Source organism: Rhinoraja longicauda, chromosome 1, assembly GCF_053455715.1.
Source record: "Rhinoraja longicauda isolate Sanriku21f chromosome 1, sRhiLon1.1, whole genome shotgun sequence".
Taxonomy (NCBI): Eukaryota; Metazoa; Chordata; class Chondrichthyes; order Rajiformes; family Arhynchobatidae; genus Rhinoraja; species Rhinoraja longicauda.
The window spans coordinates 95,908,638-95,926,750 of record NC_135953.1 but is presented as its reverse complement, the minus strand read 5'-3'; the positions used below and the strand labels follow the sequence as shown (position 1 = coordinate 95,926,750).

The window sequence follows — 18,113 nt, the reverse complement described above, 5'->3', positions numbered from 1 at the left end:
GTGATAGATTTTGATTAACATTATTAATTGTAAATCTTCATAAAATTATAGCCACAGTCGATATCTGTCAATGATCAGAATTGACATTATTGCGCTTCATACTGGCAGATTTTTCAATTGACCAATCGATTGTGTTAGCTGTACCATTCAGCCGTTCAAATAATCCCTAATTCACACACACTCACTGCAAACAAGCCTTACTGACAGATTGGCGAGAGATTAATCTGTTTGTTTGTTTTACCACTGGATTCGCCATGGAGATCGGTGACAGAGCCGTGTCAAGCTACCAATCCCCAACTTTACACGGGGGATCTCCACACCAATCCAATGCGGGTCCAGTTTAGTGCTGGATCTCCTTCAGTTCAAGAGGCAAAGAGGAAGGCAACTTTAGCTTGCTGTTTTCAACTATTATTGGGCTTTTAACTTTATTTTACTTTTATTTATATATTAAGTATTTCAATTGTAATAGTTTTATTTCTTTTACAATACCAGAGACATTCCAAGGCTTTCAAAGTCATTGACAGAAGAATAACAATTCTGACCCCAAATTTGCCTTCTGTCAAAGGCTGTCAGGGCTTTCTTTGACCAATTCTGCAGTAGGGCACAAAGATACGATGTTGTCCATCTAGGCTAGAGCAGAGAGCTTGAAAATTCAAGATACATTTTTCACATAAATGCAGATTGCACGAGGAACTTAACAGGTCAGGCAGCACCCTAACAATCAGAGACAGTTGAATTTATAATGTGAAACAAGGAAATGGCAGAACAGTTAAACAAGTACTTTGGTTCTGTCTTCACAAAGGAAGACACAAACAATCTCCCAGAAATACTAGGGGTCCGAGGATCTAGTGGGAGGGAGGAACTGAAGGGAATCCACAATAGTCAGGAAATGGTGTTAGGTAAACTGCTGGGACTGAAGGCAGATACATCCCCAGAGCCTGATGGTCTGCATCCCAGAGTACTCAAGGAGGTGGCCCTAGAAATCTTGGATGCATTGGTGATCATTTTCCAATGTTCACTCGACTCTGGATCAGTTCCTGTGTACTGTAGGATAGCTAATGTAACTCTACATTTTAATAAAAGGAAGGAGAGAGAAAACGGGGAATTATAGACGACCTGTAGATGGCCGTACATCGGTGGTGGGGAAGATGCTTGAGTCGATTATTAAAGATGTAATAACAGCGCATATGGAAAGCAGTGACAGGATCGGACAAAGTCAGCATGGATTTCTGAAGGGGAAATCATGCTTGACTAGTCTTCTGGAATTTTTTGAGGATGTAACAAATAGAATGGATAAGGGAGAGCCAGTGGATGTGATGTATCTGGACTTTCAAAAAGCCTTTGGCAAGGTCCCACACAAGAGATTAGTGTGCAAAATTAAAGCACATGGTATTGGGGCTAGGGTATTGACATGAATAGAGAACTGGTTGGCAGACAGAAAGCAAAGAGAAGGAATTAACGGGACCTTTTCAGAATAGAAGACAGTGACTAGTGTGGTGCTGCAAGGCTCGGTGCTGGGACCTCAGTTATTTACAATATATATTAACGATTTAGACGAGGGAATTAAATGTTACATCTCCAAGTTTGCGGATGACACAAAGCTGGGTGGCAGTGTGAGCTGCGATGAGGATGCAATGAGGCTGCAGGGTGACTTGGATAGGTTGGGTGAGTGGGCAGATGCATGGCAGATGCAGTATAATGTGAATAAATGTGAGGTTATCCACTTTGGTGTCAAGAACAGGAAGGCAGATTATTACCTAAATGATGTCAGATTAGGAAAAGGGGAGGTGTAACGAGACCTGGGTGTGCTTGTACATCAGTCACTGAAAGTAATTATGCAGGTACAGCAGGCAGTGAAGAAAGCTAATGGCATGTTAGCCTTCATTGCAAGATAATTTGATTTTAGGAGCAAGTCCTCGGAGCAAGTTTAGGGGTTTAGGTCCTACTGCAGTTGTACAGTGCCCTTGTGAGATCGCACCTGGAGTATTGTGTGTAATTTTGATCTCCTAATTTGAGGAAGGACATTATTGATATTGAGGGAGTGCAGCGTAGGTTCACCAGGTTAATTCCCGGGATGGCGGGACTGACATATGTTGAAAGAATAGGTTGACTGGGCTTGTATTCACTGGAATTTAGAAGGATGAGAGGGGATCCTTTAGAAACATATAAAATTCTTAAAGAATTGTACAGGCTTGATGCAGGAAAAATGGTCCCGATATTGGGGTAGTCCAAAACTAGAGGTTACAGTTTAAGAATAAGGGGTGGGCCATTTAGGATTGAGATGAGGAAAAACTTCTTCACCTAGAGAGTTGTGAATCTGTGGAATTCTCTGCCACAGAAGGCAGTGGAGGCCAATTCACTGGATGTTTTCAAGAGAGAGTTAGATTTAGCTCTTAGGCATAAAGGAATTAAGGGATATGGGGAAAAGCAGGAACGGGGTACTGATTTTAGATGATCAGCCATGATCATATTGAATGGGGATGCTGGCTCGAAGGGATAAATGGCCTACTCCTGCATCTATTTTTCTATATTTCAATGTTTCTAAATGAACAGACAATGTTTTGGTCGGGACCCTTCTTCAAATTTCCATCTATCCATTCCCCTCCACCGATACTGCCTGACCTGTTGAGTTCCTGCACACTTTGTTTTTTACTCAAGATTGCAACATCTGCAGTCTCTTGTGTCTACATTTCTGACATAATGAATTGCAGATTGAGTACTTAGGTTTGCAAATCATTGTAAAAAGTTCCCAACAATATTCCCCCTGGAATGTTATGGCAGAATATAACCGAGCACTTCTGTTAATCAAAGCACACCATGAAAGCCTTGGGGTATAATGACATTTTTGCAATTAAACACGAATAGCACAATTCTCCTTTGTACATCCTGGATTTTGTCAATTTATCTTTTGGTTTACAACACTACACAATTGATTTTTCAGTTCAGTTTATCCATACATAAAATTCTGTAAATAATTTTGAACAGCAGAATCAAGGAAATGGATTTTGGGAAGTTGGCCATTAATATGTTTACTTTGGGCAACCATTTGATAATAATAAATTGTCTCCCAAGGTCTAGTTTATTGCTGTGGAAGTTCTGTTGCAATGTATTGCCTCCAGGAGGTCCTTTGCTACATTTTCCTCAAGTCTTACTAATGAGCAGTTGTTGTTCCTATGCCGCTTTACTGTGAATGATGCTTTTTTTTTTATTTTGGCATCCAATGACAACTTCAACCTATCCGCTGATTGATCAACTATATTTTGACCCCAAAGGAGATGACACAATGACAGGTGATGGAGGAGAGTACCTTAGACCAGAAGACCTAAAAGAGCTTGGGGATGACTCTCTTCCCAGCAGTCACTATCTGGACAATATGATGTACAGAGGAATAGGACGTCTTGGAGAGCGCTCAGACAGGTAGATTCAGTCTGTTTGTTTTGACAAGCTTGATCAAAATGCTGCAAAAACTGATAGAAGGTTAAAAAAAAAAATTTGCTAAGATAAATTTCCGTGTTTGTGTGAAATGCCAAGTGTTTGCTGTCAAGAACCTAATAGAACATGCTCTAATGTGTGGACCCGAGCCTCATAAAATCAGTAAGATTTTATGCAAACATTTTGGAAGAAGTCCGGCTGTCAAACCTGCACTTTAGGAGGGTCCATAAACACGAAGTTCTGCCAAATTTTGATTCGTAACGGTGTCAGATGTTTTTCCAGTATAATATCTGTGTTATTCTGCTCTGGTGTTTAGATTAAGGCTATCTTACCATAATATAAATCCCAGACGACATAAAATGTTTCCCCACCTAATCATCAATCTATATAAGCCAACATCCAAGGTTCTTTCGCAGATATTGAAGTATCTTGAATTGTCAATCAAGGGGAAAATGAAATCTCCTGGTCCCTTTCCCCAATAGCGTAATAGGATGGCAGAGAACTAAAAATAACACATCGAAAAATGTCTGGAGTTTGCTTCTTACTCTGTGCTGCAAGGACCACTATGCTGCAGTAGTTGTGGTGTTGTATTTGACTTTTTGCTTGAGTTAAGGAAGTGGTGGCTGGGGAGGAAAACCCATGGCATTCATACCTGTAATTATTAGAAGAAAATAGGATCAGTTTCAGTGGCGCATCTGGAAGCAGTTAGCATCCAGAATGACAACTGAGTAGATGTGTAAACGAAAGGCAGCCTGTAGCCAAGCAGCCCGTATGGAGGCGCAAGTGCTTTGTGGAGGGTAAGTGCTGAGGCTTTGACACGAGAGGCTTAGTGAAGAGGACGACAGTGGCATAAGGTGTGGTCTGTGTTTTTCTTCCTTTCATAAATCTTCCATTGTCCAGTGCAGTAGAGATGGCAGTTAGGGCAGTTGTATGCTCCTCCTGCATGTTGTGAGAAGTTTGGGAGATTTCCAATGTCCCTGAGCACTACACCAGTGCAAGTGTGTCCAGCTACAGCTCCTTGCAGTCCACGTTAGGGAACTGGAACAACCTCAGGGTGACACAGGAGACTGAGGATGTCATGGATAGTAGTTACAGTGTGGTGGTCATGCCAAGGGTACAGGCAGAAAGTAGATGACTCACCACCAGGAAAGGGAGTAGGCAGAGAGTGCAGGAAAGGCCATCCCCTTCAACGACAGGCATGCCCTTTTGGATATTGTTAGGAGTGATGACCGGTTAGGGGAGAGCAGGAGCACCAGTCAGGTCTGCGGTTCCAGCCTGGCTCTAAGATACAGGGGGAAGGATGAAGTTAAGCAGAGTGATAATGAAAGGAGATTCATTAGTGAGGGGACCGACAGGAGATTCTGTGGTAGGATGGTGTGTTGCCACCCTGGTGTCAGTGGAGAGGTTGCAGAATATTCTCAAGGCGGAGGGGAAGAAGAGAGAGGTAATTGTGCACCTTAGCACAAATTACATTAATAGGTATGAAAAGGGATGATGTCCTGTAGAGTGAATCCAGAGAGTTAGGCAAAAGATTAAAAAGCAGGGTGTCGAGGGGAGTAATCTACGGATTCCTCCTGGTGCCACGTGCTACTGAGGGTAGGAACAGGAAGATAAGACAGGTGAATGTGTGGCTGAGGAGTAGGTGCAGGGGGTGTTGGGATCTCTTCTGGGGCAGTTGGTCTGTACATTATTGATGGTTTGCATCTCAACTGGAGGGGAACCAATATCATGGCAGACAGTATAAGAAAATAACTGCAGATGCTGGTACAAATCGATTTATTCACAAAATGCTGGAGTAACTCAGCAGGTCAGGCAGCATCTCGGGAGAGAAGGCAGACAGGTTTGATATTGCTACCCAGGTGGGTTTAAACTTGATTGGCAGGGTGATGGGATCCAGTGCAGGACTCAGGCAGATGAGTGGCTGGAAGTTGGTAGGGAAAGTGATGAGAGCAAGTTTGGTTGACAATATAAGCGGGAGCATGGCAGGGAGTGATGGAAGACTGTTGGATTCTATTGCATTTATTTCAATGCGAGCGAGTTGACCGATAAGGTGGATGAACTAAATGTGTGGATAGGTACACGTGACTAAGGGAAGGACAGGACTGGCAGTTTCATGTTCCAGGGCAATTTTTGATAGCTATCTTCGCTATCTACAATGCCATCCACTTTCCGGTCATCTGCAAACATGCTAATCATGCCTTGTACATTCTCAATCAAATCGTGGATATAAAGCACAAACCACAAAAAGGGCCCAGCACTGATCCCTGAGACACACCACTAGTCGCAGGACTTCAGTCTGAGAAACAACCTTCCATCACCACCTTCTGCTTCCTTCCATGAAGGCAGTTCTCAATCCAGTTGGCTAGCTCTCCCTGGATCCAATGGGATCTAACCTTCCAGAGCAGCCTACCATGCAGAACCCTATCAAAAGCGGCATGGTGGCGCAGCAATAGAGTTGCTGCCTTACATAGCCAGAGACTCGGGTTGGATCCTGACTACGGGTGCTTGTCTGTATGGAGTTTGTATGTTCTCCCTGTGACCTGCGTGGGTGTTCTCCCACACTTCAAAGATGTACAGGTTTGGAGGTTAAATGGCTTGGTATAATTGCAAATTGTCCCTATTGCGTGCAGGATAGTGTAAGTATGTGGGGATCGCTGGTTGGCACTGACTCGGTGGATCAAAAGGCCTGTTACCATGCTGTATTTCTAAACTAAACTAAACTAAAATGCCTTGCTGAAGTCATAACATTATACGTAATAGGAGCAGAATTAGGCCATTCGGTCCATCAAGTCTACTTTGCCATTCAGTCATGGCTGATCTATCTCTCCTTCCTAACCCCATTCTTCTGCCTTCTCCATAAACCCCTGACACCCGTACTAATCAAGTCCATAACGTCAACGGCTTTGCCGTCATCAACCCTTTTAGTTACTTCCTCAAAAAATTCAATCAGGTTCATGACACAATCTCCCGCGTACAAAACCGTGCAGTGTGGAGGCACAGGAGATGGACAAGGTCCTCGATCAGTATTTCTCCTCTCTTTTTACCATGGAAAAAGACATGAAGACTTGGGAACCTGGGACAGTTAATGGAAATGTCATGAGGACAGTCCATATTACGGTCATGGAGCTGCTGAACGTCCTAAGGTGCATGATGGTAGTCAAATCTCCCAAGCTGAATCAGATATATCTGAGGATACTAGGGGAACATAAAACAATACAGCACAGGAATGGCTCCTTCAGCCCCCAATGTTTGTGCCAAGCATGATGCCAGGTTAAACTGGTCTCATCTACTTGTTCATGATCCATATCCCTCTATTCTCCACACTTTCATGTACCACTTTGATGCCACTATCGTATCTGCCTCCACCACCACAAAGAGGGAAACTAGAGGAGAAATTGCAGGCACCCTAGCTGATAAATATGAAGAGTCAAGAGTGTTTTATTGTCATATATGTTCCAAAACGGAAAAATGAAATTCTTACTTGCAGCAGCACAACAGATGGAAACAAAGTACTCTGAAAGCACCATGAAAAACACCAAATAATAATAGTGCAAAGATAAAATCAATGCCCCTAAGTCTATGTAGTTTGCAGCTTATTTGGAGGTTGTAGTGTTTAATAACTAGATGGTTATAGGGAAGAAACTGCTCCTGAACCTGGACATTACAATTTTCAGGCTCCTATACCTTCTTCCCGATGGCTGGAGTGAAATGAGAGTGTGGGTTAGTGATGATGCTGGCTGCCCTTTTGAGGCAGTGACTCCTTCAATGGATCACTTCAATGGTGGAGACTTCCGTACCCTTGATGGGCTGGGTAGTGTTCACCACTTTTTGCAATCTTCTTCGTTCCTGGGCGTTCAAGTTGCCAAACCAGGCCATGATGCAACCAGTCAATATGTTCACAACTGTACACCTATAGAAATTCAAGAGAGTGTCCGTTGACATACCAAATCTTCTCAATCTTCAGCAAAGTTTTTTTCAAAGTTTTTTATAAGGTTGTGCTTGGTTGGTTGCTCTGGAAGGTCTGGGATCGATCGAGAGCCAGCTGACTAGATGAGAATTGGCTTCAAGGAGTACTGATACAAAAGTGAGTGGTTTTGCAGATAGTGAAGATGGTTGTGAAAGATTGCAACAGGATCTGGATCGATTGGCCAGGTGGGCGGAGGAATGGTTGATCAAATTTAATACAGAGAAGTGTAAGGTGTTGCATTTTGGGACGTTGAACAAGTGCAGGACCTACACAGTAAATGGTAGGCCTCTGGGTAGTGTAGAGCAGAGGGATCTAGGAGTACAGGTCCATGGTTCCTTGAAGGCTGAGTCACAGGTAGATAACGTAGTCAAAAAGGCTTTTGGCACTTTGGCCTTCATCAGTCAGAATTTTGAGTATAGAAGTTGGGAGGTCATGTTGCAGTTGTATTTGTAATGAGACCGCATTTAGAATATTGTGTTCATTTCTGGACACCATGTTATAGGAAAGATATTGTCAAGCTTTAAAGGGTTCAGAAAAGATTTACGAGGATGTTGCCAGGACTAGAGGGTGTGAGCTATGGGGAGAGGTTGAGTAGGCTGGATCTCTATTCCATGGAGCGCAGGAGGATGAGGGGGGATCTTATAGAGGTGTACAAAATCATAAAAGGAATAGATTGGGTAGATGCACAGAGTCTCTTGCCCAGAGTAGAGGAATTGAGGACCAGAGGACATAAGTTCAAGATGAAGGGGAAAAGATTTAATAGGAATCCGAGGGGTAACTTTTTCACACAAAGTGTGGTGGGTGTATGGAACAAGCTGCCAGAGGAGGTAGTTGAGGCTGGGTCTATCCCATCGTTTAAGAAACATTTTGGACAGGTACATGGATAGGACAAGTTTGGAGGGATATGGACCAAGCACAAGCAAGTGGGAATAGTGTATCTGGGATATTGTTGGCCGATGTGGGCAAGTTGGGCCGAAGGGCCTGTTTCCACACTATCACTCTATGACTCTATGAAGCAGACGGTTATGGTGGAAGATACTTTTTCAGACTGGAGGCCTGTGACTAGTGGTGTGTCTCGGGGATCAGTGCTGGGCCCATTGCTTTTTGTGGGTTATATCAACAATTTGAATGAGAATGAGGACATGGCATATAGAAGGCATAAATGTTAAGTGTGCAGATGACACTAATGTGGGCAGTATCGTAGATAGGGAAGATGGTATCAAAAATTACAGCATGATCTTGATTAGCTGGGCAAATGGGTTGAGGAATGGTTAATGACGTTTAATGCAGCTAAGTGTGATATGTTGCATTTTAGGAAGTCAAACCATGGCAGGACCTTCATAGCACATGGTAGGGCTCTGGGAAGTGTTGTAGACCAGTCTAGGATTGCAGGTACATAGTTCCTTGAAAGTGACGTCACAGATAGATAAATGGTAAAGGAGGCTTTTGGTACATTGACCTTCATCAGTAAGGGTATTGAGTATAGAAGTTTGGATGCTACGTTACAGTTGTACAAGTCACTGGTGAGGCCACATTTAAAGTACTGTGTTCAGTTTTGGTCAGAGTGCAGAGAAGATTTATGAGGATGTTGCCAAGACTCTAGGGTCTGAGCCACAGGAAGAGGTTGGGCAGGCTAGGCCTTGGAGTGCAGGAGCATGAGAATGATCTTCTGGTCTATAAAATCATGAGAGTAATAGGCTAATTACAAAGTCTTTTACCCAGAGTAGGGGGAATCGGGTATCAGGGACATAGGTTTAAGGTGAGAGGCGAAAGATTTAATAGGAACCTGAGGAGCAACTTCTTCTCATAGGTATATGGAATGAGCTGCAGGAGGAGGTAGTTGAGGCATGTTCTATAACAACATTCAAAAGACATTTGGACAGGTTCAGGGATAGGAAAGGTTTAGAGGGATATAGGCCTAACACGGGCAGGTGGGACTAGTGTAAATGGGGCATCTTGGTCGACATGGGCAAGTTGGGCCGAAGGGCATGTTTCCATGCCTTATGACTGTATGACTCTATAACAGTGGGGTGAACAATCCTCGGCAGAATTAATTCAGGCTGAAGGATGGAAGGCCTGACAGGAGAGCAATAGTAGAAATAAGAGTAGAGGTAATAATGCCTTGGATAAATGCTTGAGCAGAAGGTAAACTGGCAGAGTTGAACAGTGCTGTGGAAGTATGGAATAGTGGCTATTGGAACTAATGTGGTTTAAAATCTCATCTTTGAGTCAGCCACAACATTGATTTGGGAACTGTCAGTTCATAATTGATAGGATTATTTTTCATGAGTATTTAAAAATATGTTTTCAGTCATTGTTATTTAGTTCAGTTTCTAAGGAAGTGTCATTTCTACCTGGCAATTAGGAGCCACATGAACTGAGCAGCCTTTCTACCACCCAGGCAACTTAAAAAAATCCATATATAACTATGCTGCATGAAATAAATGAATAAATGAGAGTCAGTGTAAGTTTCAGTTTGGTTCTTTTGGGTCTCGAAGATTTGTGGGAGAATTAGTATTTTTACTGCCACTCATTCAAATATCTCAGCAAAATGATCTCGTCGAATGAATTTCATTGCACATAACATTGTTGAAGTGGACTTTTGGATGGATGGACTCTTGGATGGATAGAGATTTAGTTTGACCTTTTGCAAATTGTTAGCATGGTCATTACTGATATTGGTTCTGAAATGTGTGTGCTTCAACCCAACATCAGAATGTATGCATCAGCCCTGCATCAGAATGTGTGCATAAATCAAAAATAAATTGTAGGTGCTAGAAATCTAAAATAAAAACAGAAAATACTGGAAATGCTCACCCGGTCAGGTTGCATCTGTGTGAAGAGAAAGAGAGATAAGGTCTAATGGAATAATGAAAACATTGCTGAATTAGATTGTTAAAAATATATAGCTTAGTACTTTGGCAAAGTATCAATCTGCATATAAAATTATGAGGCCTTGGATGTTGCCATTATCTGTTACTAACCATGTTTTTGACAAATTTTCTGCTGACTTTTATGTTTTATTCTAAATGGGTATGTCTGTATCTCAGTGTCAGTAAAGTGTGTCTGGGTTTTTTGAGTTGATGCTCTGAGTTTTCCAAGAAAAAACTCCATCCTTCTAACTGTTCAGTTGAATGCATAATATCAATACATGATTAATAGTAAAAATAGCACTTTTTTGTCTGTTTGTTAACATTGTTATGTAATCATTTATGTGAGTATGTATATGTTTGTGTATGTATGTATTTGTGTGTGAGTGGATGTTTGTGTGTGAATGTATGTATATGTGTGAGTTCACGTGTGTGTGTGAGTTTATGTATGTGTGAGTATGTGCATGTGTGAGTGTGGATGTGTGTTTGTGTGTGTGTGAATGTATGTACCTGTGTGAATGAATACATATGTGTATAAACGTGTGAATGTATATGTATTCGTGAGTATGTGCCCATTCATGTGTTATGTCTGTTGCATGTACATGTGAGTATGTATTTGTATATGTACACATATGAGTGGATGCACGTGAGTATGTACATATGTGAGTATATGTACATATATATGCATGCGAGTGTGCACGTATGTGTAATCATGGGCGAATGGGTGAGTCTGTATGCGTGAATGCACATACATGCATGTTTCTGTGTGTTTATATGCATGTGCGTTCGTGTGATTGTATGTGTGTGACTATACTTGTAGGTGAGAATGCATATGTGAGCATGTAAATGTGCGCATGTACACGTGTGTATGCATATGTGTGAGCGTATGTATTTGCGTAAATGTATGTACACATGTGAACGCGTACATGTGTGAGTGTGTGCGTGTATGTGTTGGGGTGTGCATTTACCTGTCTGAATATTTATGTATGAGTGTATTTATATGTGTGAATATATACAACTGTGAGCATAAGTACGTGGCTGTGTATGTACATGGGTGGATGTATGTGTATGTGAAAAATTTCTGTCATCATTGTTCTGCCACTCATCCATCAGTGCTGTTTTCGCTCCATATGCTTTCACAGTGCTGTAAACAGGTAGGTGGTCTTGACACAAGAATAATGTCACAGTGCTGTGGCTGTCTGCAATCCACATTTGCTGATACAACAATGCTGCTTGTGGTAGAGGGTAGAGGCTTTCACTTTGTGCACTAGACCTATTTCCATGGCTGCATCATTCTGATGGTTTTGAATGTTTGCTGCTGAGCTGCTCACATCAAGCTGGGGTTAGAAAACTGGAATAATGCTGAAACTGCTGCCAATACTGCCTTCCTTTTTTTGTGACTGCTGGCCTGAGATTCAGCAGCTGAGATTATTCAGCAGGAGCCTACCAATGATTGACTTGATAACGGTGGGAGGGGAGAGTTGGGTTGAAGCTTGATTATTATTTTATATTTTTCCACAGCAGTGGGTTGCTGGGTGTATATTTTTAGGAATACATTCTTGCTGCAGGGACTCATTTTGTTTTCCTCCAGGTATTTGTTGTTAAAACAAATTTAAATACAGTTTTTTTAATTTTGCTGGCAGTCACATATATATATACTGTTTACCGTGATCACCTATTTTAGTGTTTATACTGAATATTATTACTGCTGTTTCTGACATATGCTGCTTTCCTGTTAAGAAATAGATAAAACCTATGTGGTAACTATAGAAATTATGAATGTTATTTTCTAAATGTTGGATTGCTTTTAATGAAAGCTTTAATAAGATCCTTTGAAAATGGTTACATGATTTGTCTGTCCATTAATAATCTTTTGTCATGCCACATAGACTATGTACTGAATCCATCCATGTAGGTTTCTTGTTACGCTGACTTATTTAGCTGCCACCTTAAGGTAATACTTAACGCTAGGGGGGTGGGGGTGGCACAGCGTCAATTCTCCCTTACATCTTCATCACTGACCTTGCTATCTTTAGACTCGAATGAACAAAACATGCTCTTAACCCCTTCAGAGCACATTTCTACTTGAGCCACTCAGTGAAAATAACAGAGAAATGCGCAAAGAATACTAAGTGCCGAAGCAAAAAATATAATGCATCACAAAGAAAAACTCGCTGCTTTATAAAATTATTGATCGCTGTTTGATTACGTATAATTTTCATTGGGACTTTTCAGAAAATTATATACGCTGACATCTTGAATATTTGATTCAAAATCTAAGCAAAGTACAAAGGTCATTGTAAGAAGGTTAGGTGGATGCCAATATTTTCAGGACATTATTTTATTGAAGGCTGGGCGGGAGTTCCATATTGTGGTAAATATGACAGGATGCCTCCGAGAATGTTGAATGGAGTTTTGTAAGGAACATGTTTTGTATATATTTATTCTTGAATAAAGTATATTTTGAAATATATTAAAAAAATATGACAGGATGCTGGAGAGTGACCATTTTTATTGTTTAAAAAATAAATGTTATTCCTGGGTTTCTTGTGTTCATCCCTATGACAGCATCTTTTTGGGATCGACTCCAATTTTAAAAAATAGATTGTTTGCTGCAGTGGAATGTTTTTAAGGATAGGCTGTCACCGTGATATCAACTGTACAAAATGGGTGGAGAATTTGCTTGAATGCAGGGTTCTGCGAGGATTATTCATGAAAGAAGTACTTTTTAATTGAGGTAAACAAACAAGGAGCCATAATTCTAGATATCATTGACAGAATTCCTAAAATGGTCCTAGTAGGACGCCACACCCTTGCACTCAAAAAACCTACAGGTTTGTGGGCTCATTGGCTAGGTATAATTGTAAATTGTCCCCAGAGTGTAGGATAGTGTTAGTGTGCAGGATTTGCTAGTCGGTGCGGAGGTGGTGGGGCTGAAGGGCCTGTTTCTGCGCTTTATCTCTAAAACTAAAAAGTAAGAGCCCAATGGAAAATTCTGTTATATTAAAAGAGCTGCCAAAATGCACGTTATTTGTGTAGGAAATTTTACAAATATGAAGATGACCAAATTAGGATACAAAAAGAGAAGTAAGTGGGAAGTAATGGATACGAGGAACACAGAATTGCAGTCAATGATAAGGTTCTTTAAGAGATTATACATAAGGTATAAAGTAGTGGTGGAACCGTGGCCCAGCTAGTAACACTACTGGCTTACAGCTCCAGTGGCTCTGCAGCAGTCCTGACCTCTGGTGTTGCCTGCGTAGAGTTTGCAAGTCCTCCTTCTGATTGTGTAGTTTTCTCTGGGTGTTCCTGTTTCCTCCAACAAACAAAAGATTTGTGGGTTGGTAGATTTATTGGCAATTGTAAATTGCCCCTATTGTGCAGGTACAATCTGGGAAAATTGATGGGAATGCCAGGGAATGAAATGGGGATTTGTGTAGGGTTAGTGCAATTGGATCTTGACCTTAAGGGTTAGTTTTGATGCTGCATGACTCTCTCTACCTTGAAATCTTGGAGCAATAATGGGACAAGTAATTCTAGAAAACAGAGCTATGGAAATAGAGGACAAAAAGAGGCCCAGAATTTGTTGTGAAATTGGGAAAACTGTTAAGCTCTACAACTATGTCCAAGTATACTAATTTTCTGATTGAGTTGGCCAACTTCTCAGAATAGTAAACAACAAAATGCTGGAGTAACGGACCAGGAAACATCTTTGGAGAACATGAATAGGTGTCGTTTCAGGTCAGGAACTTTCTTCAGGCTGATTGTAGGGGGGGCAGGCAGGAAAGCTGGGAGAGTGAAGAGACAGGACAAAGTATGGCAGGTAACAGGCGAGAGGAGCTTATGGTAGGCAGATGGTTGGAACAAAGGCCAAACGATAAAAGCAGAGGGTGTGAGACAGACTGATTGTAGAGTTACAAATTGTGAAAGTGAAAGGAATGTAGGAGGAGAGGGAGGGCAAAGAGAGAAATAGATTGGAGTCCAGGTGAGGTACATAAAGGAGAAGGTAGGGGAGTAAAGGGGTGGAAAGGGGATTGTTAAAGGTTACCTAAAATTGAAGAGTTCCCAACTACCCTAGCAAAATTTGACGAGCTGTTCCTCCAGTTTGTGTGTGTCCTCACTTTGTCAATGAAAAGGTCAGTATGGAAATGAGAAGAAGTTAAAATGGTTAGCAACCAGGACATTCAGTAGGCCTTGGCGGTCCGAGAGCAAGTGTTTGGTGAAACAGTCACAGAGTCAATGCTTGGTCTTGCCGATGTACAGGAGGCCAACTTGGAAACACCAGATGCTGTAGATGAGGTTAGAGGAGGTGGACGTGAATATCTGTCTCACTTGAAAGGACTGCTGGCGTCCCTGGATGGAGGCGAGTCAGGAGGTGTAGGGGCAGGGGTTACGAGGATGGTTTGTGTGTGAATGGTAAATGAACCAAGGAGTTGCGAAGGGAGTGGTCTCTGCAGAAGGCAGAAAAGGGTATTGATGGGAAAATGTGACTGGTAATGGGATCGAGTTGGAGGTGAAACAAATGTTGGAGGATGTTGTGTTGGATGCAGAGGCTGGTGAGGTGAAAGGCAAGTACTAGGGGAATTCCATCCTTGTTCCGTCTGGCAGTAGGGAGCAGGAGATGCGGTGAAAGATCCATCTATCACAGAAGGGGGCGGGGGAAACATGTTTACTAAAGAAAGAGGATATCTCTGGATATCCTAGAATAGAAAGCCTCATATTGGGAGCAGATGCAGTGAAGACAGAAGAATTGTGAGTAGGGAATAGTGTCTGTGCAAGAGACAAAGTGGGAGGAAGTGTAATCCAGATAAATGTGGGAGTCAGTAGGTTTATAGTAGACGTCAATCAGTAGCCTGCCCCATGTGATGAAGACAGAGAGATCAAGAATGGGGAGAGAGGTGTCAGAGATAGTCCAAGTGAATTTGAGGACAGGGTGGAACAGTGGTGAAGTTAATGAAATTTACTGGTTCTGCATGGGTGCAGAAAGCAGCCCCGATATAATTGTCAATGCAGCGGTGAAGGAATTGTGGGATGATGCCAGTGTATGACATGTGGCAAATGGGAATGATGTTGGGTTGAGCAGTGACTACACAGACAGTCGCAGTAGGTTGAACTTGCACGATATATTTTATTTACAGTGGTAAGAAAATCCAGGACTGAATGCCACCGCTGTCCCTCACTGTCAGAGCACGTGTGCGATGACACTGGCGATCTCAGGCTTATCCCAGCAGCCTAGTCCTGGTCATTGATGGAGGAGGCGTGACGATCTCATGCTTCTTCCTGCAATTCACTCTTGCTTCAAGAGGAGGTGCTGGCGGTGGAGGCTTCTTCCTGGCAGCTCAGGTTAGGGCCAAAAGAGGCGACCCCGACAGCCTCTGGATTATCCTGGCAGCTAGTCTTTGCCTCTGTGTGTGGGCACAGTCCCTCGCTGTTTGTGGGCAGGAAGAGGTACTGGCATTTCAGGCTTGCCCCAGCCACTCAGTCTTAGCCTCAGTAGAGGCACTGGCTGTCTAGCACTTCTTCCCCAACAGTCCAGTCTTGGCCACATGGTGGCACTGGTGGTCTCAGTGGCTCAGACATCCCCAAACATGCGACAGAGGGACACAATTCAAAGGAAATCATTCCACTTTGTCCCTCTCCCCAAAATGCCTGGGTTTTATAGGGAGTGGGCTGACAAGGCTCAAGTGGCCAACCAATCTCAGCTAACTGGACCCAGCTGTTACCAGTGATGCTCAGAATTGGCCTCTTCTGGCCTGTCAGCCAGTTAAAGGGATCAGAGGGAGAGGGCGCTGTTGCAGCCTGAAACAAGGACTGTTCAACGTAATTGGCAAAAAGGCAGGGGCCCATGGAAGTGCCAATGGCTACACCTTTGACTTGGAGAAAGTGAGAGGAGTCAAAAAATAAGTTATTGAGGGTGAGGACATTCCGCCAGGTGGAGTAAAGTATTAGTAGAGGGAAATGGATTGAGTCTCTTTTCAAGGAAGCACCAGAGGGTCTTGAGACCTTCCTGGTGGGGGATGGAGGTGTAAGGCACTGGACCTCCATGATAAAGATGAGGCAATGGGGGTCAGAAATTGAAAGTTGCTGAATACTAAAAGGCCATGTGAGGTGTATTGGATGTAGGTGGGAGGGGCTGGATAAAGGAGGATAGGATGGAATCAAGGTATGTGGAGATGAGTTCAATGGAGCAGGAGCAGGCGTAGATGATAAGGTTGCAAGGGGACTTTTATTTGTGGATTTTGGAGACGAGATTGAAGTAGGCATTGTGGGGCTGGGGAATGATAGATAGGAGGCTCTGGAGGAGAGATCGCCAGAGGCGATGAGATCAGAAACAGCCTGGGAGATGATGGCGAGATGCTCGTCTATATTGTCATGGTCAAAGGGTAGGTATGAGGTGTCTGAGAGTTGTTTGCTAACCATTTCAACTCACCTTACCATTGGCCTTTCTCCTGACCTTTTTGACCTGGGCCTCCTCCATTGCCAGAGTGAGGCCACACAAACAAACTGGAGAACCTGATATGTTGCTTGAGTAGCTTACAGCCCAACTGTTTAAACATTGAATTTCCCATTTTAGATAACCTCTAACAACCCCCTCCCCTCCCTTCCCCTTCCTCCCCCATATCCCCCTTGCCTGTGCCCCACCCAGACTCTTACCTATTTCTCCCTTCCCCCCTCCTACATTCCTGCCTCTGGCTTCATAATTTGCAACTCCTCAATCAGTGTCTCATACCTTCTGCTTTTATATCCGGCCTTTGTTCTAATCATCTGCCTATCAAAAACCCCTCTCTCCTGTGTCCCTCTGTTATCTGCTACGCTTTGTCCCACCTCTTCTCTTCCCCAGCTTTCATCCCCCATCCCCCACAATCAGTCTAAGGAAAGGTCCAGACCAAAAAGTCACCTATCCATGTTCTCCAGAGATGCTCCCTGACCTGCTAAGGTACTCCTGCACTTTGTATCCTTTTCTGTAAACCAGCATCTGCGGTTCCTTGTTTCTATTTCTCAGAATAGTACTCAATTCTAAAAGTCCTAAATTTTCAATTCACTGCTGTTTGAATACACTATCAATAACGGATAACCTTAATCAGGACCATATTATGCAACTCTCACACCTTTAGATGAGTGTGTTCGAACAAATCATCTCCAAGTCTTAGGTTCTTTATGTTTCACTTGCATCACCTTATTTCAGAGCGTGGAAAATGGCCCCTCAGCCCAACTTCCCCATGCTGACTAACATGTCCCACCTGTTGCCTTTGGCCCACGTCCTTCAAAACCTATCCTATCTATGTACCTGTCCAAATGGTTTTTAAACGTTGTGATAGTACCTGCTCCAATTAACTCCTCTGGCAGCTTGTTCCATACATGCATTGTGTAAAAAATGTTGCCCCTCAGGCTCCTGTTAAATCTTACCCCCCCCCCCCCTTCACCTTAAACCTATGTCCCATGATTCTTGATTCCTCTACTCTGAGTAAAAGACTGTGCATTTACCCTATCTATTCCTCTCATGAACTTCTATACCTCTATCAGATCACCCCTCATCCTCCTGCGCTCCAAAAAATAAAGTCCTAGACTGCTCAACCTCTCCCAATAGCTCAGGCCCTTGTGCCCTGACAACATCCTCGTGAATCATCTCTACACACTTTCCAGCTTAACAACGACCAAAACAGAACACAATACTCTAAATGTGGCCTCACCAATGTTTTGTACAACTGTACCAACTTCCCAACTTCTATATTCAATACTTTTTTGTCATGGCGAACTATTTGGCTTGATGAAATTTTCAGTTCCCTGCTATAATATCTCAAGTAATCTGACTTCTTCATGACGTGACTCAAGTAGATCTGTGA

The 18,113-nt window shown here is 42.8% G+C and overlaps 1 protein-coding gene across 35 annotated transcripts in view; it reads left to right on the top strand.

Annotated features, from left to right (window-relative positions):
* The window catches only part of LOC144595313 (ankyrin-2-like), a 447,988-nt gene that overhangs the window by 311,943 nt on the left and 117,932 nt on the right, over nucleotides 1-18,113 (top strand). For all 35 annotated transcript variants that reach the window (XM_078402942.1, XM_078402778.1, XM_078402935.1 and 32 more), the window contains one exon: nucleotides 3,273-3,417. In XM_078402942.1, the coding sequence (XP_078259068.1) occupies nucleotides 3,273-3,417 (145 nt within the window). The remainder of the gene's footprint in view (nucleotides 1-3,272; nucleotides 3,418-18,113) is intronic.